Source organism: Tursiops truncatus, chromosome 15 (genome assembly GCF_011762595.2).
Source record: "Tursiops truncatus isolate mTurTru1 chromosome 15, mTurTru1.mat.Y, whole genome shotgun sequence".
Classification (NCBI taxonomy): Eukaryota; Metazoa; Chordata; class Mammalia; order Artiodactyla; family Delphinidae; genus Tursiops; species Tursiops truncatus.
Window position 1 is genome coordinate 22,167,455 of NC_047048.1, and position 25,584 is coordinate 22,193,038.

Genomic DNA, 25,584 nt, shown 5'->3' on the forward strand with positions numbered 1-25,584 from the left:
GTATGGTATCATTTCTCCACAAGAGCCAGGGCTCCCTGCAGCACTGGGATTGCTTGCAGCCTCTCTGACTGAGTACTGTAGGAAGCTTGCATTTACAATTGTAATAGGCCCAAGAAAGAGACTCTCGGCCAAGGAGAAGCTCCCCAAGAACCGAGGCCGACGGAGGGAGCTACGAATTCTACCTTCCACCTCTAGCTCATGCTAGGGCAGATGTACATGTATACATTCCTTACACTGTCGTTCTCCCTAGCTTTCTCTTTCCCACCCTTCAACACCAAGTTTATGAGGTTAAATTCCCGTGAAGCTAGTCTGTGTAAAATACAAGGTTAGCAGTGTGACTAAAAGCATAGTATATGGATCGCACTGTCTGAGTTTGAATCCTGGCTCTGCAACTTGCTGGCTATATGTCTTCAGGTAAGTTACCTAACCTCTCTGAGCCTCAGTTCCCTCATCTACAAAATGGGCATAAAAGCAGTACTTGCCTCTTAGGGTTGCTCTGAAGATTGAATGAGTTCTTATTTGTAGATCATTTAGAGCATTGTGTGGAATCATTGGAAATACTATTTCAATGTTTATTAAAGTAAAAATAATCCATCATATTTTCCCCACTTTTTAAAATGAAGAAATGTCAGTCCACCTATCCAAGTCACCCATAAACTTTGTTTGGTGCCTAATACTGGGAGTTGCAAACCCCAGTTTTCTGACTCCAAGACTCATATTGCTTCTTTTGCTTCCCCAGAGGATGGAAAAACAGGAAACATGACTTCTGTCCTTTTGTATTGAATCCCTTTGCAGATCAGAATCCCCAGTTCACACCTGTATTAAGTCAAAGACCCTGGACCCAATGGCCATCTTCTTCACCAGTGGGACCACAGGCTTCCCCAAGATGGCAAAGCACAGCCATGGACTTGCTTTGCGATCCTTCTTCCCTTCATGGTAGGAGAGAGGGCACCAGCTTAGAAGCTGGGCCACAGATCTGGGGTGAAGTGTGTTTGTATATGTGTATGTGTATGTGCTGGGAAAGGAACTCTTGGTGGAATTGACCCCGTGCTGTATGCTTTCTGCTCTCTTTGGTTCAGACCCCTAAGGGTGTGAGAAGTATAGGCTGACAGAGGCATCTGAATGACAAAGGAGGCACATTTGGGTCCTGCCTGAGCACCTTCACAGGAGGCATGGAGGAGATGTGGGTGGAAACAGCAGGCATTCTGCAAACCACACAAATGACAAGCCCCTGTGTCCCTGTCAGTAGTTCCAGGGTTTGGTGGGGAAAGATAAAATGCTCCAGCAATGTGACCTTCCGTGACAGGTCCTCTCCTCTCCTTGATTGTGGACAAATCCGGCATAGAGTTTCCCAGTCATGAACTGTTAGGGAAAAATAATACCTGGAACTAAGCCACACCAAGCCACTGCCCTAACCTGGAACAAACATAGAGGCTGAAACTGGATTAACCATTTAATCAATTTTAAACCAAACTCTTCTCCCTTCTCTCCATCCCCCAACTAGTAATATTCAAACCAGACCACGTTCTATATACTTTGTACCTTATTAACCAGACCAGGGGGACAGAGAAGGCTTTTTGTAGATAGTTGGTATCTGTGCTAATGATAACAACTGAGTAGCAAAATCCTGGAGGAATGCGGGTGGAGAGAAGGGAAGGATAGTATAGTAGTCAGAATAGTATCTGAGGCTAACTGTATTTTGGAGTTAGCAGGAAATTACTGCAGCTGAAGACGTCTGATGTCCTCTGGTGCCTGTCAGACACAGGCTGGGTTCTGGCTTTCCTGGGGTCCCTGCTTGAACCATGGACAGCGGGGTCTACAGTCTTTGTCCATCATCTGCCCCAGTTTGACCCCAAGGTCATTGTACAGGTAAGAAGACGAACCTTTCGATATCAACAAACTCCCGGAAAAAACTCATTTCGAGTTCAAAAACTGGATCCAACTGAGAAAATACTTGATTAGCAAAGAAGCCTCTTAGTATAACTCTTAGCATAATATAACCCTGGCTCTGCGTTTCTCAAAGTGTGAAGCACTGAATCAATCATCGTATCAGAATTACATCAAGAGGTAACTTTGAAGAAAACACATATTCCAAACCTTTCCCTAGACCTATGGATCAGACTTTGTGGACCTGGGAACTAGAATATACGTTTTGAGAAATGAAAGCAAACAGAACAAGCTCAGGTCTCCTGGATCCTGGATCCTGGCTCTACCAGGGCCAGGTAGCTGGTGTGTGAATGTTGTATTTGTGTGGCTACTCAATTTAATGACATATTTAGAAACAAAGGCCTTGGAATATGACAGATCTAGTTTCGTATCCCATGATTGACATTTATTAGTGGTTTGCTTACCACTCTGAGCTTCAGTTTCCTTATCTGTAAAATGAGAGTCTTAATGGTTACTATTTCCACAAAATTGTTGGGAATATTAATGAGACGACATAGGAAAGGTGTGTAAAGTGCTTAGCCCTGAGACTAGCCCAGAGAGAACACTCAGTAAGTGGTAGCAGTTGCTGTTATGCATACACCATGATAATAACTGAGGTCACCTGCGTGAACACCTTCAGCATATTTCTCTTCACTTAAAAATTGTCTTTGTGTCTCCGCTCACTCCCCTGCTTTCTGTCTCAGAGGCAGACCTGCCCCTTCACCTCTCAACGTCCAACTCCCTCCCGACACCTGCTGCCGATCCTGTTCTTTTCCCTGCCCTTGTGTTTGGAGCCCCTCTCTATTAATCTTTAATTCATTAAACCTTTTCTCCTGTATTTGCAATCTGTCATTTTTCATTGACTCTACTCCTTCAGTCCATAAACATATTCAAAGTTCCTCATCCTAAGAACACCTGCCCTTCACCCTGGTACACCTCGGACCAGCCCCGTCTCTCCTCCCTTAAGGTCAGATTGCTCCACAGAACATTCTCCACTTGCTACAGCTACCGCCTGTTCCCCCAGCTCACCCCTGAACACCGTAGTCATCCAAGGCTCTGCCCTCAACTTTCCCTCCCCTCTAAGCAGCTTCCTGTACTTCCATTTCTCCAGCAGGTACGTCCACTCGGGTGGCTCTCAAAACTGTCCAGTCCTCCCTCCAGGCTAGTTTCCGCCTGTTTTTCTGCTGGTTGGTTAAGTTCATCTGCTCATCCCTCCAGCACCTGAAACTGTACCTCCCACTTCTCATTCCCTGCCCCTATGTCAACATCTGCCTCTCCGTCATTATTTTCTGCCTGCATCCTGCCAGTCTCTGAGGCATAGAACTGCACAAACCACAATGAATCCACCTCTCTCCTTCCCCCACCAGGTCTAATTCTTCTTCCCCTACAAGGGATGTCCCCACAGTCTCAGTGTATTTTAAGCTTGAATTATTTCAAAGAACTGAGTCTACAAATTTACCCCAAACCCTGCATTTGAAAGTTCAGTTGTTTAATTTACTTTACAATTATTACTTTCGTGAATTTTTAAAAATAAACTTTTTAACTTACTTGGTTTCAGTCTCTCCTATTGAAGATGGGAGATAGTGACTAAAATGAAAAATGTTAAATTAAAAATTTACCATTCAAATACACAAAACAAAACTTTCCCTTCATTCCCTCCCTACCCATCCCCTCAACTTAGACTTTCTTGTGTTGCTCCAATAGTACCTGACACATGCCATGTACGGAATTCATGCTCGATTTAGGTATACTGAAAGAATTAACAGATGAATAAATGGGCTCTCCTAGAGGAGAGGTCAGAATTAAAATGCTAATAACAAATCTATGTTTTAAATCTTAATTGCAAAAATAAAATTTTTTCTCTCCTAACTTTCTAGACATTATTCAAATACCCTATTACCCAATGCTTTGCTGCGCCCTCTGTATTTCGAATGATTCTGCAGCAGGATTCCACCAGGTATGGTAGATGTGGCTGCGGTTGGTAACAGGACTCTTCGGGTAGGATTTTAAGTAATCTGATGCACTGTGGTCTGACTGATTTTAGCTATGGTTCTTTGAGGATACTGTGTGTGTGTGTGTGGTGGGGGGTAAATGGTGGTGGTGATATTTAGCAGCTAATCTAATTGGTTCTTTAAACAGTATTCAGAGAACCAAACGAAACACTGAGTGAGCCTTGCATCATTGTGGGTTTTTACTTTTATAAACATTTTTGTTGTCAAGTAAACATACAGAAAACTATATAATATATACATTTACAGATTAATGAATTGTTGAAAATAAAACAGCTATGTAAGTGCTCACCGAAGGCCCAAAAATAGGACATGGCCAGTGTCCCTAGAGACCTCCTCATGCCTCTCCATCTCCACTGAAGGAATCCACTGTCTTGGCTTTTATGGTTCATTTCCTCATTTTCCCTCATAGTTTACACAGGAAATATCCCTAGACAAATTATTCTACTTTACTTGCTTTTGAACTTCATGCAATCATACATTATTCCATAATATCTGACTTCTTTTTTCAACATTATGTTTCTAAGAAGTGTCCGTGTTGTTAAATAATGCTGGAGTTAATTTTCATTGCTGTATAACATTACATTTTATGAAAGTAGCACATTTTAACTCAGTTCTATTATTGGGCATTTGGGTAGTTTTCAGTTTGGGACTATTGATGATTAATGCTGCATTGAATTTTTGAACATGTACATAAACACGTAAACACACGTTGCTGTAGATCTTCTCTGGGAGAGGAATTGCTAGGTCACACTGACATTGCACCCTACTACCTTATTTTCCAAAGTTTTGAACCAAGGTATGCTCATCCTAACCAAGGTAGCAGGGTAGGAGCATTCCCATTGTTCCACATCTCTGACAATATTTGTTTTTGTCCAAGTTTTAATTTTTGCCAATCTGATGGGTATGTAGTATCACACTGTCATTTTATTTTTGCATTTCCCCGTGTTTGTGGATTAATTTTTAGCTCACCTGAAATCTGCTCTTTGAACCTTATGATTGTTTATGTATCTTTTAGCGACTCTGAAATTGAAATGACTACCTCAGAATCAGAGCTAACATGTTTTAGACATAAAAGACTTAAAATATCAAGGAGTTCAATTTATGAAGATAACTGAAATACAGCTTGATTTTATTCATGAACCCTCAATCTGACAGAATTATGTTTCCAACTATATTTCAAAGCTCATATTACAGCTACTTGTTGCCACGTTCTTGAGATGGTGAACAAACCCCATACAAATTCAACCAGGGCATGAATATTGCCTCTATTGGAGACTCTGCCCATTTTATGTACTTTGGATAAAGCTCAAGAAGAATGAGGAACATACCCTCCATGAAGCCAGCCCTGCTGTCCGTCACTACAGGCTCTGTATATATGAGCAGAGGGTGACAAGGGATTCTGCCACCTCCCTCAGCCCTACAAGCTGGCTCAGCTCAGCCCCGGGCAAAGTGGTACTAAGACCCCAATCACTTCTACCCATTTCCTTCAGGGAATCCATCATTATTTTGTGATGGTTTTTGTATTATTTATGGAAATCTTCATGGGGAAAATAGATGAGAGGATTTACATCGCACAACGTACCTAGCAAACTACTGCAAATATTCACAGCAGACTTTTCTGTTCTCTCCCAAATTCCTACTCTCAGGGAAGTTACCTGTGATCCTCCTTCTCTTCACTTACATGAACCCCGGTCTTCCTTGATGTCCCGAGCAATTCATTTCTAACCCCAAATTTGCGTTCTCCAGCCAGAAACACAAAAGGCCTTCAGTTCACATAAGCCCACTCTTCCCAGAAGGCGGTACAGTTCTATTACCATCCTAGCATATCCTTGGGGTCTTATCCCTCAGCCCTTATGGTTTATAAAAATATCCCTCTTAGCCACATAGAATGCTTAGAATGTGTTCCAAGCACACTTCTCCCTCTTGTTACATCAACATCCATATTCAATCCTGATCTCCCTGATTTAACCCATTAGCCTCACCACCACCACCACCTACCCCTGCCAGATGAGTTAACAGGTACCAACAGGAAATGACTTCCACTTGGACTTGACCACCAGGAAAATGCCCAGAAGGCAAGTAAGAAAGCGAAGAAGCAGAAGGATGAATGATCCAGATGACAATGCTCTGAGCTCTCCCTGGGCCTGGGGCAGAGCGCCCAAGCCCAGTCTGCAGAGGCTCTGTTGACACCTTGCCTTCCCCTCAGTCTCAGGTTCCCCACCCTGGAGCACTGCTGTACCGGTGGGGAGGCCCTGCTGCCCGAGGAGCAAGAACTGTGGAGAAGACAGACAGGCGTTCTGCTCTACCAGGCCTACGGACAGTCAGAAACGGTAGGTGAAGGGTCCCTCTGGGCCAGTCAGGATGTGCTCGTCCACTGAGCCCAGCAGATGAGCTGAATCCTGCTATGAGTGTGTGCAGAGCACACAGCATTGCTCAAAGCCAGTGGGAGGCTCCAGAGCTCTAGGCTTATTTGTCCCAAATAAATTTGCAGAAAAGACAGTTGCAGCTCGTCAACTTGTCAAAAGACCCATGTGCTGAAAGCTATTGGACAAAAACTTAGAAAGGGGTCTAAGGACATGGTGCCACTGTACCTGTGATAATTAGTTATAATTAAGGGAGCCCAGGAGGGGCACTGGCATAGAAGGCACTCTCCAGAGACATGGAAGCCACCACTGCAAGTCCTGTCCACTTCACCGTCCCTTCCTAGGCAGCAACCACAGGAGCAGGCCGGAGCTAGCCCCGGAAGTTCACTAGTTCATTTCTGGGTGTTTATGAGGAGAGCACACAGCTTTGATGGTGAGAAACTAGCAGGAGGAGAGATCTTCTATATACATGCCACACACACACACACACACACACACACACACACGCACAGACACACACACACAGACACACACAGACACACACACACACAGACACACACACACACACACACACACACAGTGTGATCCCAAAGAGGATCACTGACCAGTCAGGTGGGCAGGGCATTCAAAGAATAATGCATGTCTTGAAGCTCAAGGACTTTATCCATGATAGTGTGGGCAGGTATCTCACTTCTAACACATTTTCAATGCATTTCCGATGCTGGACAAGAGCCACTTTCCCCTACTTCCCTATCATCCCTTTAGCTGACAGAGGTATGATTGTCTTCTCAGGGCCTGTAGCAAAATAGCCGTTATAGTTCCAACTGACATACTTTTCTGACATTACTTTGCAAATAAATGATCAGTTACTGGGTCTGCTTCCAGGATTGAGAAATGTTAAGACTCTAGGACTGTCCTTGCTGGTTCAGTTTGCATTCAGACAGGGAGGGTGAGGTTAGAACTACATGCTACACCCATGACACTAGTCCCTTTGCATCAACTATTCATAACAACAGAATACTCCCCGATACCCGGATGGTGCTTTATTTCTCCAAACGTTTTCACACCTGTCCACTCATTTCTGTGACATTTTCCACGTGCCTGTAGTGTAAGCAGTGACATTGCAGAGGGGAAAGTACTTCCTCTCTCAGGAGCTCAGACCCCAGTTCCGATCTCAGCCTTGCCAGTTATAGGCTTCGAGACTGTAGGCATATCACTGAATCTTGCAGAGTCTAGCTTCCCCATCTCCAAAATGGAAATATAATGCCAGTCTTGCCAGGTTATGATAAGGTAAAAGAAAGAAAGTATACAAAGCTCTGTCCACAGTGTCTAACCCCTATTGCAGCTATGGTTGTCACTGTTGTTTTTAGGTAGGTATTGTGTTTAGAGGCTGGGGGTGCAGACATAGATGGGACAATCTCTATTCTCTGAATGCTCATTATCTACTGAGGAAAACAGACAAGCAGGAATACAAGTGTGGGGAAAAATACCACAGAAAGAGAATCTCCCAACTTCCTTTTATTAGGGCCTGAAAGATAGCTAGTAGTAGTTGTTTACTGAATACTTGGTGTGTGCCTGGCACACACTCACAAGCACTCTAAGCGATAATGTTATAATTACCCCCATTTGACAGAGGAGGAGATCAAGGGGGATTACTTGGTACATAGCTAGTGAGTGTTGGACTCAGGATTCAAACCTTGGTCTCTCTGTGTGTAAAGCGCTTAACTTTAGGAAAGTGATAATTTAGAGAACCATTAAGAAGGAATAAGGTTCATCAGGAAGACATGGGGGTAGGGGAACAACGTGAACAATCTGAATAATCTCAGCACAGCTCTGAGAAGCAGTTGAGGCAGCTACAAGTAAATGGTTGTGAAATATACTCATGGCCCTGCCCAGCAAAGGGACACATGCCTGGCATACAGTGGACACTCCACACCCTACGTTACATGCCCACAGCCGGGCTCACTCCTCTGTTTCTTCATGGCCTCTCCCACTGGACTCTGTAGCCCCAGCACCGGGCTCAGGCCCAGCCCATGTCAGGTGCAGTGAATGTCTGCTGACTAGAGTGGGGTCGATGGCGTCTAGCTTCTCCACGAGGGCTCTTTGCACAGCATCAAATGACATCTGTAAGCAAGGATGCTGTGTTTTTGTGATCAGCCTGGAGTCTTGGCCAACCCCAGTTCTCTTCTTTTGTGAACAGGGAATAAGTTGTGGCACTCTCCGGGGGATGAAGATCAAGCCAGGTTCCATGGGGAAGGCCATCCCCCCCTACGACGTTCAGGTCTGGTGGTAAAGACATTGGCAGACATTAGTGCTCGGCTGGGGTTGGACCATTGTGTGACACGAGGTGACAGAACCAGTCATGCCTCCCGCTTGCCCTTCCTCTTCTCCGCCTACTTTTCCTCCAGTTTCCTGGGGAGTTTTCAGTTGAGAACTGCAATGTCCTGGGTGTGAGCGCAGCTTGCCAGGACGCCAGAGGCCTCATGCATCGAGCCTGGGAAAGAGTACTTGCAGTAGCACAGGCAGCTCTCTCCACTGCGGGTGCCTTTAGTTTTTCCTGATCCCTGTTTCTCGCTTGAAGACACATTTGTGATGTCTATATATGCATGAAACACATAGACCCGTGGCTTGGGTTCCACCATTTGCTGATTTCAAAGACTTTTGACAGTTTTATTCTATTTTCTGACAGGGCTCCTCTACCACAACCCCCTCCCCCAACTACCCCCACTGTGTCACATGAATGAGCCAGGCAGTGTTTGGGTGGGGCAGGAGTGTTGGGGATCCCTGCAGGGTGGGATTCACAGGTCTCTTGCTCCAGATCATTGATGACAAGGGCAACATCCTGCCGCCCAACACTGAAGGAAACATTGGCATCAGGATCAAGCCCACCAGGCCCATAGGCGTCTTCGTGTGCTATGAGGTAAGGACACCCCATCTGCCCCCACACGGCCCAAGAATCCTTGCAGGGAGCTGTGTAGGTGCCAAGGGACTGGACTCAACTCTGCATCTTGAGACTTCTTCCTTCTTCCTTTATTCACTCCAAGTCAATGAAACCTGTTCTAATTAATCTCAAAGCTCATAGTGTGTTCCCACATCCCTTTCTGTCATAACCCATCTGGCACTTATGGGCTGACTGTTGGGGTAGAAAACAGCCTGGCTTCAGAACCACCAGACTTGGGGTCCACTGATGTCTTGTGGTTAAGAATGCTGGCTTTGACTGGGTTCACATCATACCACCGCACTTACCAACAGGGTGCAAACAAATCTATTATACTCGCTGAGCCTCCAGGGGTGCTATTATCCCCACTTTAAAGAGGAAGAAACTGCAGATTGGAAGCTTAACGTGTCTTTCCCATGTCAAATAAATGGCAGGCCTAGGATTCAAAGTGGTGTGTTTTGGACCCCAAACTCTAAATGAGAAATCCAGGGACTACAGAAACCTACAATAGAGTATAAGGAAACCTGCTGTAACTCTTCATCAGACAAACCCTAGCTAGCAGTGCCCACTAAGAGGAAAACCTCAGCTTCCAAGATGGACTGTAGAAGGGTAGACAGACCCTGAAATTGATCTCAGACTCCATCTCCTTTCTACAAAGTCACAGCCACTGGTGTCACTGTTGTGCTCACACTGTGGCCTTGGGTGGGTGGGTGGGGCCCTGTCCCTCTGTGGTACTATTGTCCAGAAGCAATCATGCAAGCCTTAGCCTTAATTCTCAGTAGCACAGTGTAAAGGTTGGATAAAAGGGAAAATGAACACAGAGTAACAGGTATCTAGATCAGCAGTTCTTAATACTGCCTGCACGTTAGAATCATTTGAGGGATTCTGTTTTTTTAAATACTTGGATCCAACCACAGAGATTCTGGTTAAATTGAACTGGCATGGTCCAAAGCCATGACTTAAAAAAATTGTACATAACATATTTTATTTAGCAAAGATGTCTTGCCATATGGCCACACTGATTTCTCTCATTTCACACGTTCTCATGGCAATGAGACATGTCACTCTTCCATTGAGATTTGTTGGCTTATATTCTGTTCTTTTATTTTCTTTTTATTGAGGCATGACCTAAACCTTGCTAATTAGGGTTTGTCTGATGAAGAGTTACAGCAGGTTTCCTTATACTCTATTGTAGGTTTATATATATATATGATATAAAATTTACCCTTTTCACCATTCCTGAGCATACCGTTCAGTAGCACTGAGTAAAATTTACAATATTGCACAACCGTCACCACCATGCATCTGCAGACAATTTCCTCCATCCCAAGAAGCAATTCTGTTCCCATTAAACAACAGCTGCCTAGTCCCCATCTCCCCGCAGCTGGTAACCTCTAATGGTACTTTTTGTCTTTAAGAACTTGCCTATTTTAGTTACCTCATATAAGTGGAATCATACAACATTTGCCCTTTTGTGTCTGGCTTATTTCACTTAGCACCATGTTTTCAAGGTTCATCCATGTTTTAGCAAACTGTCATCTTTTGAGACTGAATAATATTCCATTGTATGTATATACCAAGTTTTGATGGACATTTGGGTTGTTTCCACCTTTTGGCCTTTGTGAATAATGCTGCTATGAACACTGATTGTGCAAGTAACTGTTTGGGTCCCTGCTTTCCCTTCTTTTGGTTATATACCCAGAAATGGAATTGCTAGATCATATGGTAATTCTGTTTAACTTTTTGAGGAATTGCCATGCATGTTTTCCACATGCACAAGGCTTTTCATTTCCTCATATCCTTACACTCACTTGCTATTTTCAGTTTATTTTTAATAATGGCCATTCTAATGGGTTTGAAGTGGTAACTCATTGTGGTTTTGATTGACATTTCTCTAATGACTAGCATCTTTTCATGTTCGTATTGGCCATTTGTATATCTTCGGAGAATTGTCTATTCAAGTTCTTTGCCCATTTTTAATTGGGTTGTTCATTTTTCTGTTGTTGTTGTTTCTAAGTTGTAAGAGTTCTTTATGTAGGCTGGATATTAATACCGTATCAGATATGCAGATTATATGCTTTGCAAATATTTTCTCCCATTCAGTGGGTTGTCTTTTCACTTTCTTGATAGTATCCTATGACATACAAAGTTTTTAAATTTGGTGAACATTTTATGTATTCAATATTTGTCTTCTATTTCCTGTGCTTTTGATATCATATTCAATAAATCATTGTGAAATCCAAGGCAAGATTTTCCTCTGTGTTTTCTTCCAAGAGTTTTATAAGCTCAGCTCTTACATTTAAGTTTTTGATCCATTTTGAATTAATTTTTGTGTATGATATAAGGTAACTTCATTCTTTCGCATGTGGACATCCAAGGTTCCAAGCACCATTTGTTAAAAAGACTGTCTTTCCCACTGAATAGTCTTGGCACCCTTGCCTAAAATTAATTGACAGTATATGTGAGGGTTACTTTTTGGGTTCTCTATGCTCTTCAAGTGGTCTGTATGTCTCTTTTTATGAACGTATCACATTGTTTTGTTTGCTATAGCTTTGAAGTAAGTTTCTGAAATCAGGAGTTTAAGTCCTCCAACTTTTTTCTCCTTTCTAAAGGTTGTGTTTGCATTTTGGGATCCCTTGAGATTTTATGTGAATTTTAGGATGGGTTTTTCTATGTCTGAAAAAACACCATTGAAATTTTTATAGGGATTGCATTGAATCTGTAGATAATGTTGGGCAGCATTGTCACCTTAATATTGTCTCAAATCAATGAATATGGGATGCTTTTCCATTTATTTATGTCTTCTTTCTCTTTTTCAGCAGTGATTTTTAATCTTCAGTGTACAAGTCTTTCACCTTCTATACTAAATTTATCCTTAGTATTGTATTCTTATTGATGTTTTCTTAATTTTCTTTTTGGATTGTTAATTGTTAAAGTATAGAACTGCACCTTAAGTTTTGTGCATTGATTTTCTTTCCTATAACTTTGCTGAATTCCTTTATTAGCTCTAACAATTTGTGTGTGTGAGAGAAAGTTTTTTAGGGTTTTGTACATGTAAGATCATGTTATCTGTGAACAGATCTAGTTTTAATTCTGTTTCATTTTGGTGCCTCATTTCTTTTTCTTGCCTAATTGATCTGGGTAAACTTCCAATACTTTGTTGAGTAGAAATGGTGAGATCAGGCCCTCCTGTCTTGTTCCTGATCTTAAGAGAAAATCTTTCAGTCTTTTACCAGTGAGAATGATGTTAGCTAAGCTTTTTTGCCCACACACTTAACTTTTCCGAAGATATCTTTATATGGATTTGACACATGTCTAGAGTCTTTTCGTTTTAACCTGTAGGAATCCCTTTACCATATCTGCTAGGGCATGTCTAGTGGTAATGAACTCCCTCAGCTTTTATCTGAAAATATCTTAATTTCTCCCATTTTTAAGGAGCGTTTTGAAGGCAGGATAGAGAAGTCTTGACAGATAGGTTTTTTTCTTTCAACACTTTAAATATGTAATCCCACCACTTCTGGCCTTCAAGGTTTCCTGTGAGAATCAGCTGATAATCTTACTGAGGATCCTTGTATGTGATGAGTCACTTCTCTTGCTGTTTTCAAGATTCTATTTGGCTTGCAATATTGTGATTTTTATGTATCCTGGTGTGGGTCTCTTGGGATTATCTTATTGGATTTCTTTGAACTTCTTGTATTTGTAAATTCATGTGTTTCATTACATTTGAGAAGATTTTGCCCCTATATCTTCAAATACTATTCCTGTCCCTTTCTCTGTCTCATTTCCTTCTCTCATAATGCACATGTTTGTCTGCTCGATGGTGTCATGCAAGTCCATTAGGCTCTGTTTGCTTTTCTTCAGTTTTTTTCCTGTTTGCTCCTCAGACCCAATAACTTCTATTGTTCTGTCTTCAACTCTCTGATTCTTTCTTATTCCTGTTTTAAACTACTGCCAAACAGTTCAGTGAATTTTTTGTTTTAGTTATTGCCCTTTTCTAGAACGTCTGTTTGGTGCCTTTCCATAATTTCCATCTCGTTGTTGATATTCTCATTTTGTCCACATGTCACTTTTCTGACTTCTTGTAGTGCTTTGTCCATTTCTTCCTTTACCTCTGTGACCGCATTTAACAAACTTGATTTAAACTGTTTGTCTAGTAAGTCTTATGTCTGGGCTTCCTCAGGGATGGTTTCTGTCAATTTCATTCCTTTGAATGAGGCATGATTTTTAAAACATATTTATTTATTTTTTACTTTTGGCTGTGTCGGGTCTTAGTTGCGATACACAGGATCATTGTTATGGCATGCGGGATCTTTTGTTGCAGCATGTGAGCTTCTCTCTAGTTGTGGCATGTGGATTTTCTCTCTCTAGTTGTGGCGCACAGGCTCCAGAGTGTGTGGGCTCTGTAGTTTGCAGCATGCGGGCTGCCTAGTTGAGGCAAACGTGCTCAGTAGTTGTGGTGCGTGGGCTTAGTTGCCCCACGGCATGTGGGATCTTAGTTCCCCGACCAAGGATCGAACCCGTTTCTGCTGCATTTGAAGGTGGATTCTTTACTACTGGACCACCAGGGAAGTCCTGAGGCATGATTTCTGTTTCATGGTATGTCTTGTAATTTTTAGTTGAATATTGGGCCTCTCACTATTACAATGTGGTAACTCTGGAAATCAGATTCTCCTGCTTCCCTGGGGGTTGGGGTGTCTGGGGTTTTGTTGTTGTTCTTGTTTTGTTTTGTTGACCGTTGAAGCCTATAACAGTATGTTTGTTTTGAGACGTTTCCAAACTCTTCTTGCAACGACAATTATTGGCCATGTGTGATCACACTGAAGTGTCTGATCATTTAGCTCATGTTCAGCTAATGTTTTGACAGAGATTTTCTTGAGTGTCAAGAGGTCAAACAAACAAAAATACCAATAACAACAAAAAGGAGAGAACAACCAATGTACAAGTTAGGTCTGTGCTGGGGTACTCCTTCACCACTTAGCTCAGCTTGCTCTGAGCCTAGAGATCAGTCTGAGGTGAAACCTTAAGGTCTTCTTAGGACTCCTGTGAGCACACGTCTTGCTCAGGTATGCGCATGGTTTTCCAGATACCACCATGTGCACAGCTGTCTTGAATATCCTAATTTCTTGAAAGACTCTCACCCCAGCTTCTCCTCCAGACCTTGATGATCTATTGTATATCTCCACCCATAATTTCTTACCTCAGGCATCTTTCAGTTTTGTAGTCTTCCAGGTAGCTCCTATGAACAGTGCCTATTGCTTTTCCCACTTATATTCTGAGTTACATGAACTGCGTGCCTTGCACCAGTCCTCCAATTATCCTGAGACAGGTTAAAACAGGTGTGTACAATAATTTGCAAATGAGATCTTCTCTGCTCTCTCTGGTTGGAGCAGGGGAACTGGGAACTGGGCTGCCATCTGCTCAAGACCAAAACTGCCATGCAGGAGAAAGGCTGGAGCAAGGGTGAATAAAATGTCACAAAACTTTGTACCTTTTTTTTTTTTTTTTTTTTTTTGCAGTACGCGGGCCTCTCACTGTTGTGGCCTCTCCCGTTGCGGAGCACAGGCTCCGGACGCGCAGGCTCAGCGGCCATGGCTCACGGGCCCAGCCGCTCCGCGGCATGTGGGATCTTCCCGGACCAGGGCACGAACCCGTGTCCCCTGCATCGGCAGGCGGACTCTCAACCACTGCGCCACCAGGGAAGCCCTGTACCATTTTTAAGATGGCTTTTTCTTGATTGGGTATTTATAAGGTTGTTTTAAGCCTTTGACTCTTTCCCAGACGTCGTACATAGTCAATTCAACTTCTTGTACCTTTTTTGTGGTTTTTGGGGGAAATGAGACCTTAAGTCTTCCTCATTTGCCATGTTTTCTTGACATCACCCACCAGTAGCACTTTTTAAAAGTAGTCAAGGTGAAGAACTCAATTTGGTGCCTCTGTAGACTCTGACCCTCTCTGTGTGGTAGATGTGATACTATTCTCCTACCATTCAGGAGCTCTTCAATGGCTCTGAGATCTACTTCCAAGAAGTTCAGGCCCAGAGAGACAAAGAAATTCCTTCCTTGGGTGTGGGAGTCCCATCTGCAAGGTTCCAATCTCTGACCCTACCTCAGATGATTGACATCAAGAAATATCATTTCCTTCAGGGAAGACGTGTCCACAGGGATGTGTCAGGTCAACTGTATCAGAGTACACTGAGATGGACAGCAGTTCAAATGGTACATGAATTGGGGGTGGGACTTTTTCTGTACCCTCTGATGTGGTGTCTCCTAAATTTCAGTCATTCAAGTCCACGTCAACTATTTTCTGCCACATCCATGCACCATGTATATTATTACTTACATTATTTTTCCCTTTAAATCAAATTACTTTAAAGCATTTGTTTAAAACAGAATTTGATCTGGTATCTCAAGTGGAAAACAGTATCTCTTCCCAGAAACAGGAGGCAATTATAACCATAACTATAATACACACAAAACATTTTTTTAAATTCTAGCTAACTTCTATTTTCACTAAAAGTTCTGAAATGGTGTAATAACTCTAAATGGAAAGTTACCTTTAAAACTGTATAAAAATTAAAAATTAAAGGCAAAAAAAGCTCTGAAATGGAAACTTATCTTACTCTTGGTAGTTCCAGAGCTTTTAAAAATATGTCCGAGAATCTCAATATAATCAGACCCATTGGATGGAACTGTAAAAGGATGCAATTTAATGTTTAAAGATTTTTTTTCTGAAACCTCATAAAATTATTCCATGTTCCAGAAGAAGATAAATCCCAACACAGTGCTTAGTGGTCACATACAGAGGCTGTAAATTCAAATGCCAACCCTCCCTCTGCCCAGCTGAGTGAGTTTGAGTGAGTTATTGTGCCTCCTTGAACATCAGTTTCCTCTTCTGTAAAATGGGCTAAAAAATGCCAGCCTCACACAAATCTGTAAGGTTCACAGCAGCTTTATGCATAATAGTTAAAAATGAAACTACCCAGACGCCCTTCAGTGGGTGAATGGTAAAACTGTGTCTCATCCGTAACGTGAGATACTGTTCAGCAATAAATATGACCAAACTATTGATGAACACAGCAATGTGGATGGATCCCCAGAGAATGATACTGAGTTTTAAAAAAGAGCCAGTCCCAAAGGTTATATACTATATAATTCCATTTATGTTACATTATTAAAATGACAAAGTTATAAAAATGCAGAATAGGTTAGTCATTGCCAAGGGGTTAGGTATGGGAAGGGGGGTGGAAGAAGGGAGAGGAGAGAGGTGGATGTGGTTATAAAAGCAACGTGAGAGATCCTGGTGATGATGGGACTATTCTGTACCTTGACTGTGGTGGTAGATACATGGACCTACACATGTGATAAAATGGCATAGAACTAGACACACTCTCACACACACATGAGTACAAGTAAAAAACTGGGGAAACCTGAATAAGATTGGTGGATGGTATCAATGTCAATATCCTGGTTATGATATAGAACTATATTTTCTCAAGATGTTACCATTGGGAGAAACTAGGTAAAGGGTACATGAGATCTCTCTGTATTATTTCTTATAACTGCATGCAAATATACAATTATCTTAAAAGTTTAATGAATACCAACTTCATAGGCTTTCTGTGAGGCTCAAGTAAGGTAATATTTTGGGAAGAAAATTCATTCAGCAAACATTTATTGACATCTCCCATCTGTCCAGCCACTGTAAATGCAGAGCTTATAACAGGGAATAAAATAGAGTTATGCTCTAGGGGTAATTTTATTTTACTGGAGTGGCACACAAAAGTGAGTTGTTATTTCTAAAACTTGTTCTGGGAACATCCCTGGTAGCACAGTGGTTGAGAGTCCGCCTGCCAATGCAGGGGACACGGGTTCAATCCCTGGTACAGGAAGATCCCTCATGCCGTGGAGCAGCTAAGCCTGTGTCCCACAACTACTGAGCCTGCACTCTAGAGCCCGTGAGCCACAGCTACCGAGCCCACATGCCGCCACTACTGAAGCTCGCACACCTAGAGCCCATGCTCCGCAACAAGAGAAGCCGCCGCAATGAGAAGCCCGTGAACCGCAATGAAGAGTATCCCCACTCGCCGCAACTAGAGAAAGCCAGCGTGCAGCAACGAAGACCCAACGCAGCCAAAAATAAATAAATAAATGAAATAAATAAAAAAATATTGTTCTTAAAATTGGTTGAACATTGTTCACTAATCGACCATGGGCATGCATTGAGTGCTTGCATGTCATGAAAGTAGACTCAGAGAGATTATAAAAAATGCCCAGGTGCCAGGTAGAGCCAGAAGCAGGATTCAAACCCAGATCCGAGCTCATTGTTGTAGCTCATCATCTCTATAAACTCACTGTTTTTGACAGAGGAGTGTCGTTGTCTTTGCAGAGTAACCCGGTGAAGACAGCCGAAGTGGAGTGTGGGGACTTTTACAACAGTGGGGACAGAGCAACTGTTGATGCAGAAGGCTACTTCTGGTTCCTGGGGAGAGCTGATGATGTCATCAATGCCTCCGGGTAGGTGTGGCTGACGCTGAACCAGAATGTACCACCCTCACGAGCCTGGTGGGAGGTAGCATGCCCAGACATTCCTTCATGCCTTGGTGATGGACTCTCACCCTAACTCTGAACCAAAGTAAGACATCGTGCAAGTTAGAGGCACTGGGAAGGAAGACTTGACTTTGGGCCCTATTTGTTGAGGGAGCTTATTCTGTGTGCTCCTGTAGTGAACCACATGTCACAGAAGCACATAACAACAACAAAAACAATAATAAAATTCACCTTTCTGGAATACGTATTATGTGACCGTACTCTCTGTAGAGCTTTATACGAACCACCTCCCAATGCTGTAAGGTAGATGTGATTATGCCCATTTTATTTTATTTTATTTTATTTTGTGGGGGGAGGGTATGTGTGTGGAGGCCCCAAGTGCGTGGCATGCAGGATCTCAGTTCCCCGAGCGGGGATTGAACCCGTGCTCCCTGCAGTGGGAGCACGTAGCCCTAACCCCTGGACAGCCAGGGAATTCCCATGATTATGCCCATTTTACATGAGCAAACGGAGTCAGTGAGCAGTGAAAAACGTTGCCTGAAGTTTCAAAGACAGTACAGGGTGCAGCCCAGATTTGAACAAAGGCGGTCTGACTCCAAGTCTGTTGTTCCTAACTCTTACATGGTTAATAAAGAAAAAAATTGACACGTTACACTAGAATAACATGTTTTCTTGGGAATTTCAGGAAAATTGAGTTTGTTGCTTTTCATTTCTAAAACCAATGCTGATATAGTGAGGAACAGGCTGTAAAATTTGTACAAATGTTTAAGCTAAGGAGTTTTCATGCCAGGGGAAGCTGCTTGAGCTTGAGCCAAGCCCCAGAGCTCTGGGAGGATGAAGCATTCACCTCCTCTCTCACCTGGGGGGCACCTGAGCCTTGTATTTCTTAGCATGGAACGTTCAGGACTTCACATTTCAGTCCCATTACACAGGCCCTGGCGCCCTGTGACAGATATCCTCCGTGCCAAGGGAAGATGTGTCTCTCCAAAAGATGCGATCTGAGGGCCTGGGTCACCCTCGCCCGGGAATTGGCTCAGAAGGAACCATTGGTCCTGCAGGTACCGCATTGGGCCGGCAGAAGTGGAGAACGCCCTGGCAGAGCACCCAGCGGTGGCTGAGTCCGCTGTGGTGAGCAGCCCGGACCCGATTCGAGGGGAGGTGAGGAACGGGACGTGGAGGTCATCGTGGCTGGGCGTGGGGCTGGGAAGGCAGGTGAGGGGAAAACTTCCCGGCCATACCTACCCAGCCTTGGACCTAGGGTGAAGCGAGGGCATGGTTGATGTGCATGTGCGCTTACACGATGTGGTCAGCAGGGGGCACTGTGGCCTCATCTGTGACTGAAACGATGCTGATAGTGAATGCTGCTGCTGCTGCCATCTAGCAGTTAATCAGCTCTTACTGGGTGTCAGCTCATTTATCCCTCACAGAACACAATGAATTAAGGACTCTTTTAATACCTTTTTGCAGAGAAGGAAACAGAGGCATAAAGAGGTTAAATAACTTGCCTGGATTACACAGCTAATAAGTGGTGGGAAATTGAGCACTCTGGCTCCAGAGCATGCATCCTTGATTCAACAAGTGTTTATTGAACACCTTCTATGTACAATCCGTGAGAAGTTAAATGAGGACATAAATAATAGTAGGAAACTAATAAATTACCAACGTTATTAAATGCCCACAAGGTCTTAACTATTATTAAATGCCCACAGAACTCTACCTAAAATAATAGTGAAAATGGTGATATTAACAATGATAGGAATACAAATACATTTAAACAGGCTTCACGGTTTTTTTTTGTTTGTTTTTTTTTTTGGCGGTACGCAGGCCTCTCACTGCCGTGGCCTCTCCCGTTGCGGAGCACAGGCTCCAGACGCGCAGGCTCAGCGGCCATGGCTCACGGGCCCAGCCGCTCCGCGGCATGTGGGATCCTCCCATAAGAGGGCACGAACCCGTGTCTCCTGCACCGGCAGGCGGACTCTCAACCACTGCACCACCAGGGAAGCCCTGGCTTCACGTTTTATGTGTATTATCTCATGGAATCTTTACGTGAACCTGATGAGGAATAAACCTGTCCTCTCCCCATTTTGCAGGGAAGGAGATCGAGATTAACATAGGTTAAGTAATGTTCCAAGGCAAAGAGTGGAAATTGGAAGCATTGAGATTTGAACCCGGGATTTCCAAAGGCTCTGCTGTCAGTTTGTTTTCCCATTAATTTAGTAAGCATTTACTCTTTATTTTTAAATTTCTATTTATTTATTTATTGGTCACGAGTGTGGCATGGCACGTGGGATCTTAGTTCCCTGACTAGGGATTGAACCCATGGCCCCTGTGGTGAGAGTGCAGAGTCTTAACCAGTCCCAGGCATTTACTCCTTAAACTGTAATTTGGTTGTCACTCGCCCTGAGCCTCCATTCTGGTTCTTCACTGCAGGTAGTGAAGGCTTTCATTGTCCTGACCCCAAACTTCCTGTCCCATGATCGAGACCAGCTCACCAAGGAGCTGCAGCAGCATGTGAAGTCAGTGACAGCCCCGTACAAGTACCCAAGGAAGGTGAGCGAGAGCAGATGGATGGGGTCTGGTCCCTGTGAGTGGTTCTGGGGGCTCCACTGCCTCAAGTCTCATACAGTGTCTGGGGTGAAGCCTAAGTAGCCAAGGGCACTAATATTTTTCTCTGCAGAAGAAGCATTTCAGCTTAGGGGTGTGAGGGAGCCCACTGAATCGGATGGAACCTCGCTCCTGTGTCAGAAACTCATCCTTTGCTGGAGTGTCAGCCTAAAGAAAAAAATCAGACAGTTGCCCAAGGATATCCAGGAAGGTTATTTATAATCTTTCAAAATTTGAAAAAGACACCCAAACCAGCAACTTCCAAACTATTAAAAAACATTATTTGTCATGAGAAATACATTCTGTATTGCAACCCAACACACATATACACACATAGCAAACAACAAAGAACAAAATGATATTTACCCTAACAGCATGTAATACATTCTGATATTTTTTGTTCAACTTCATTTGTTTTAAATGCTGTGCACAAGCTATAAAACTGTGCAGCATAGAGAAATGATGAAATTACTCATGGAATTTAATATTATTCTGTAATTTAAACTGATAATGAAGATTTTTAACGTAAAATATCACAATAATATATTATTGAGATAAAAAAGCAGGCTAAGAAATAACATACGTAGTGCTATCTGATATGTTTAAAAACAAGTTAAAATTTCCTTCTTTTGTAGTAATACTTTGCTGCATTGTCTGAATGTTTACAATCAATACATATTATAAAGCTATATAGCTAACATTTATTGAGCATTTACTGTGTGTACCAGGCCCTGGACTCAATGCTTTGCATGCATTATTATTTCATTTAATCCTCTCCACAACCTGAGATAATCATCCCAGTCTACAGAGAGGAAACTGAGGCTTAGAGACTCAAAGTAAGTTGCCTGAGATTAGAGTAAATAGAAGCTGGAATTCAACCCCATGTGTATCTGACAACAGAGTTCATGCTGCTAACATTAGCATCTGATGCTTTATCGAGAGTACAGTAGAGGATGCATACCAGTCAGGAAGGGCTACATGTTACTGTGGGTAACAAACAGTCCCAAAGTTGCAGTGGATTATAACAAGGACGGTGTCTTTCTTGCTCACGCCACTTGTCCACCATAGCTTTCCCGGAGCCTTTGCTCCACATCCCCTCATCCTGGGACCAGGATAAAGGAGCAGCCACCACGTAGGCACCTCCCAGAGCACTAGAAGAGATGGACAGAGGGGTGGCCTGTCTCAATGACTCCCACCTTTTCTGTTAAATGTGGCACACTTCACTCCTTCTCATATTTCACTGGTCAAAGTACATCAAAGGGCTGCATCCAACTTCAGGAGGTCAGAGGAGAACCTGACATAAATGGTGGACCCCATTAAGGCCCCCACATGGCGCCAGCCTGTCTGGGGGACTGTGAGAGGGCAAAGGAGGAGAGCTGAGGGTTGATAAAAAATGACGGGGGAGACTTAGTCAGAATGTGTTTGCTTTATCCTCAACCAGGTGGAGTTTGTCTCAGAGCTGCCCAAAACCATCACTGGCAAGATAAAAAGAAGTGAACTCCGGAAGAAGGAGTTTGGTCAGATGTAATTGGCAGTAAACTCAGAAACCACTGTGTGATGTTGGCCAAATGCCTGGCGGCCTCAGGTTCCTCACGATGGTGAGGGTGAGGAGAGGAACGCTGAGAGAGTTGACTTGAAAGAGCCAGGAGTGTCAACATTCCAGCATTTTTGTTCGTTTAAATTAATATCAATCACTATCCTTCCTCCAAGTTCCCTGTTCCTTTCAGATCGCCCAGCTGAGCGCTCAGAATGGGGCTGAAGCAAATTAAATACTGACTCAGCATCCACAGTGAGTCTGTTGTGCGTTTATTCTGGGAAAGATCCAGTGCTAAATGCTGTCCCTCGTAATTCCCCCAACCCCCATCAGAGACTGCCCCAGGGCCTGATTCTCCCTCCTGGTTCCGGAGACTCTGTGACCCAGTCGACGACCAGGACATAGAGGTCTAGGAGGAACAGTCCATGTGGCCCCCGGGGTCTGCTCCTGCCTGGCTTGCCTCTACCCAACTGGGGGTGAGGCGGGAGGCAGGGCAAGTGTGGTGTCTGGGGAATGGAGAAGAGGGGAGGGCAGCCCAGCCTGGTGACGACACTTGCCTGCCACACCATCCCTCACCTGCACCCTCCAGTGGACCCACTGCCTCTCGTCCCACCAATAATGCTGCTGCTGTTGCTGCTTGCAGGTCCCAGCCTGGACCAGTGCAGGTGAGTGAGTACCTGCCCTCTGGGGCCCCAGGAACCCTGCAGGACTCCTTCAGCCCTTCCCAGGGACCCAGGAGCTTTGCTCCCCAGCCCCTCCCCAGGGGCTCGGAGTCCTCCCCAGGCACCTCTCCTTATACTGTGTAATGCCCTCTGCCATCCAGAGCCCTCTGACCCCCCTGGCCTGTGGTCCTGTGAACTAACCCTTCACTCCATCCATCCTTCTGGCCTGAGATGGAACCACCAGAGGCTGGAAGGAGCAGAGGCAGAAGAGGCTGAGCCTGGGGGTGAGAGAAGCGCATATTGTCTCCTTCTCACCCATTCCTGGGGGGTCACCGAGAGGGAGATCCCCTCTGCAGCTGCCCTCTTCTGAGGTGCACAGATACACACACTCACAGGGTAATATACAGACATCACAAACACAGAGACGCACAGGTAAAGAATCACCCCCAGCCTCACCTGGGGACTCAGGTGTTGGGCTCATGGACAGCTCACACACAGACCAACGCAGGCAAGGACACCCTGGGGGGAACACACACACAAGTACACATACTCAGGGCCATGTGAGACAGCCCCCCAGGGCAGACCCACACACACCCCAAGGAGGCGCACACACACACACACACACACACACAGACATGTAGGCAGAGACATAGACACAGAACACAGCCACATACACACAGGCACAAAAAGAAGACAAACACACAGATACAATCAGGAACACCCAAAGGGACAGCAACTTCACACACAGCACAGTCACACACATATAAAACACAGATACAACTCCACGGACCCATATGCCCTGACACAGACACACACACGGATTTGCACAACCAACGTACATTATTCAGTGACAAAGGTGCAAACACAAATGCATACAGAGAAAAACAGAGAGACACTCAATGTCTCAGTGCTGTGCAGTGGGAAATTCACGTTCACAATTGAGATGCTCACAGACACAGAAACTCAGACACACAGGTTCATACATGCAGACTTACACAACCACAGTCACACACACACATGCTCCCAGACAGTTCTGGCACTCCAGTGGATACCTCCACAGGCAGTCGGGGTGAACAGACCCTGGTATTGAGGTAGAAGGTAGACGGGCTCCAGGCTCAGCAGCTGGAGCTTGTCTCCTGCTGACATTTCAAGGAAAAGATAAAGGCAGGAGCAGAGAGAAGCTCAGCTCTGCCTGAGCAAAAAGATAAGACTACCATAGTTTTCATTCTTGAGGTCAAGGAGACCTCCTGGACTACACATGCACAAAACGGTTCCTCAGGGGTCAGAAAATGGAGGGGGCGCTAGCCCATAATATGTCCTGCCAACCTCTCAGAGACTCTCACGCTGGAATCTATCTTGGCTAAAAGATGCCTGTGCACGTTGGGTAGGACGCTGAGTCAGACCAAATATGGGCACAAAGCAAGATGAATCAAGGTGATTGGCTAGAGGGAACCCGGAGAACTGCAGCCATATAAGCAATTCAAGCCACCCCAAAAGCATGACTCTCTCTCTCGCTGAGCCCATCCGTGTGTCTTTCCGCATGGACTTTTCTTCTAAAAAACGCTTTATCTGCTTCACTAACTTCTGTCTCTTTGCTGAATTCTTTCTTCAAAGAAGACAAGGACTGAGGTCCTGTTTCAATCCCACCGGCCCTCGTGGTCTAGTGGTTGGGATTCAGCACTTTCACCGCCACAGCCTGGGTTTGATTCCCGGTCAGGGAACTGAGATCCTGCTTCAAGCCGCCACACCCTCGAGATCAGCATGACCTACCCCACCTAGGCTGTCATGGAAGCGGGTGTTTTCCTGGCTCTGAACCCAGTGCTAGGCACCTGTCCCATTGAGGGCCTCCCAGAGGGCTGTGCTTATGCTCTGAGACACCACAGAATGGCCAGGGTAGGGTGGCTCTGGGAACAGGGCACAGGGGAAGGACTGGGCTATGCCAGCATTCACTTAACGTGGGGGTGTTGCATGGGACCTAGCAGATCCCAAGGTCAAGCGAGGGAAAAAAGTGTGCCTCCCCAGGACCCGAGCTGTGTGTCAGAGTGAGCTGTGCCCTCTCCCACAATAACAACAGTGACAGTAAAGACATCATCAGGACCATTGTATGATAATATTATCATCACCACAGCAATGACTGACCATCAGCCCGAGGTGGAGGAGTGAGGTGTGACCATGGTCGCCTGGTTTGCTTCATCTTCTGAGCAGGGCTGACCCTGAGCAAAGGCAAACATTCTCTCTGGCCCCTTCTCTCTCTGGAGGCCTCAGCTCCAGCTTCTTCCTCTCCCAACATTCCCCCCACTCCCACCCAGACCCAAGTCCCCCCTGACCCTTTTCTCAGCCTGGGTACAACACCTCTCCCTGACTCTCCATCTGTGCAATGGGGATAGAGATGGTATGGGCCATAAGAAGATGCCTGCAGAGTACAGTGCTTAGCACAGGCCGGTAACAGGAGGGGCCTTTAAAGCCTTCACAGCTTCTAAGGTGCCGGTTCTGGGAGGACAGTCGCCCCTGGGAGATGATGAAGCTGATGGGCACAGGCGCTCAGCACATGGCCTCCCTTTGTCCTCATGACAGTCTTTGGACACAGGACTGGACATTTCCATCTTAGGGAGGAAACCCACCCAGGGTCACACTGCTGGTAAGCAGCACAGCTGGGTCTCAAGCCCAAGGCTCCTGGCCCTGCCTTCAGGGGCCACGGAGGGCTCCTCCCCTGGATGGGAGGCTGAACCCGCTTTGGGGATGCTTCGTCTGCTGCACGAATGGTCTCACCCTTTCCAGGCCCCTTAACTCTGTTCACTTCTCCTTCTTTCCCTCATCCCTGCTTGAACTGTAACCAGGGTGACCCTGGCACCGTTCATGGAAGTCCCCAGTCCCTTACAGGCTGCGTCTGCCTCCCATTCACTTCGCGGCTAGTCTGACTTCCACCCCTTCTGTGCCTAGTCTGTCTCTTTATAACCACACAGCCCAAACGTGGGACTCTGTAGGCAGGCAACTGCATC

At 44.7% G+C, this 25,584-nt stretch overlaps 1 protein-coding gene across 3 annotated transcripts in view; it reads left to right on the forward strand.

The window, feature by feature from the left end:
• The window catches only part of LOC117308104 (acyl-coenzyme A synthetase ACSM1, mitochondrial), a 41,422-nt gene extending 19,252 nt beyond the window's left edge, over positions 1–22,170 (forward strand). For all 3 annotated transcript variants that reach the window (XM_073792248.1, XM_033839887.2, XM_033839888.2), the window contains 10 exons: positions 796–936; positions 1,710–1,869; positions 3,804–3,883; positions 6,145–6,268; positions 8,502–8,582; positions 9,120–9,221; positions 17,625–17,752; positions 18,844–18,943; positions 20,216–20,335; positions 21,831–22,170. In XM_073792248.1, the coding sequence (XP_073648349.1) occupies positions 796–936; positions 1,710–1,869; positions 3,804–3,883; positions 6,145–6,268; positions 8,502–8,582; positions 9,120–9,221; positions 17,625–17,752; positions 18,844–18,943; positions 20,216–20,335; positions 21,831–21,917 (1,123 nt within the window). In that variant the 3' untranslated portion in view covers positions 21,918–22,170. The remainder of the gene's footprint in view (positions 1–795; positions 937–1,709; positions 1,870–3,803; positions 3,884–6,144; positions 6,269–8,501; positions 8,583–9,119; positions 9,222–17,624; positions 17,753–18,843; positions 18,944–20,215; positions 20,336–21,830) is intronic.
• The last annotated feature ends 3,414 nt before the right edge of the window (positions 22,171–25,584 follow it).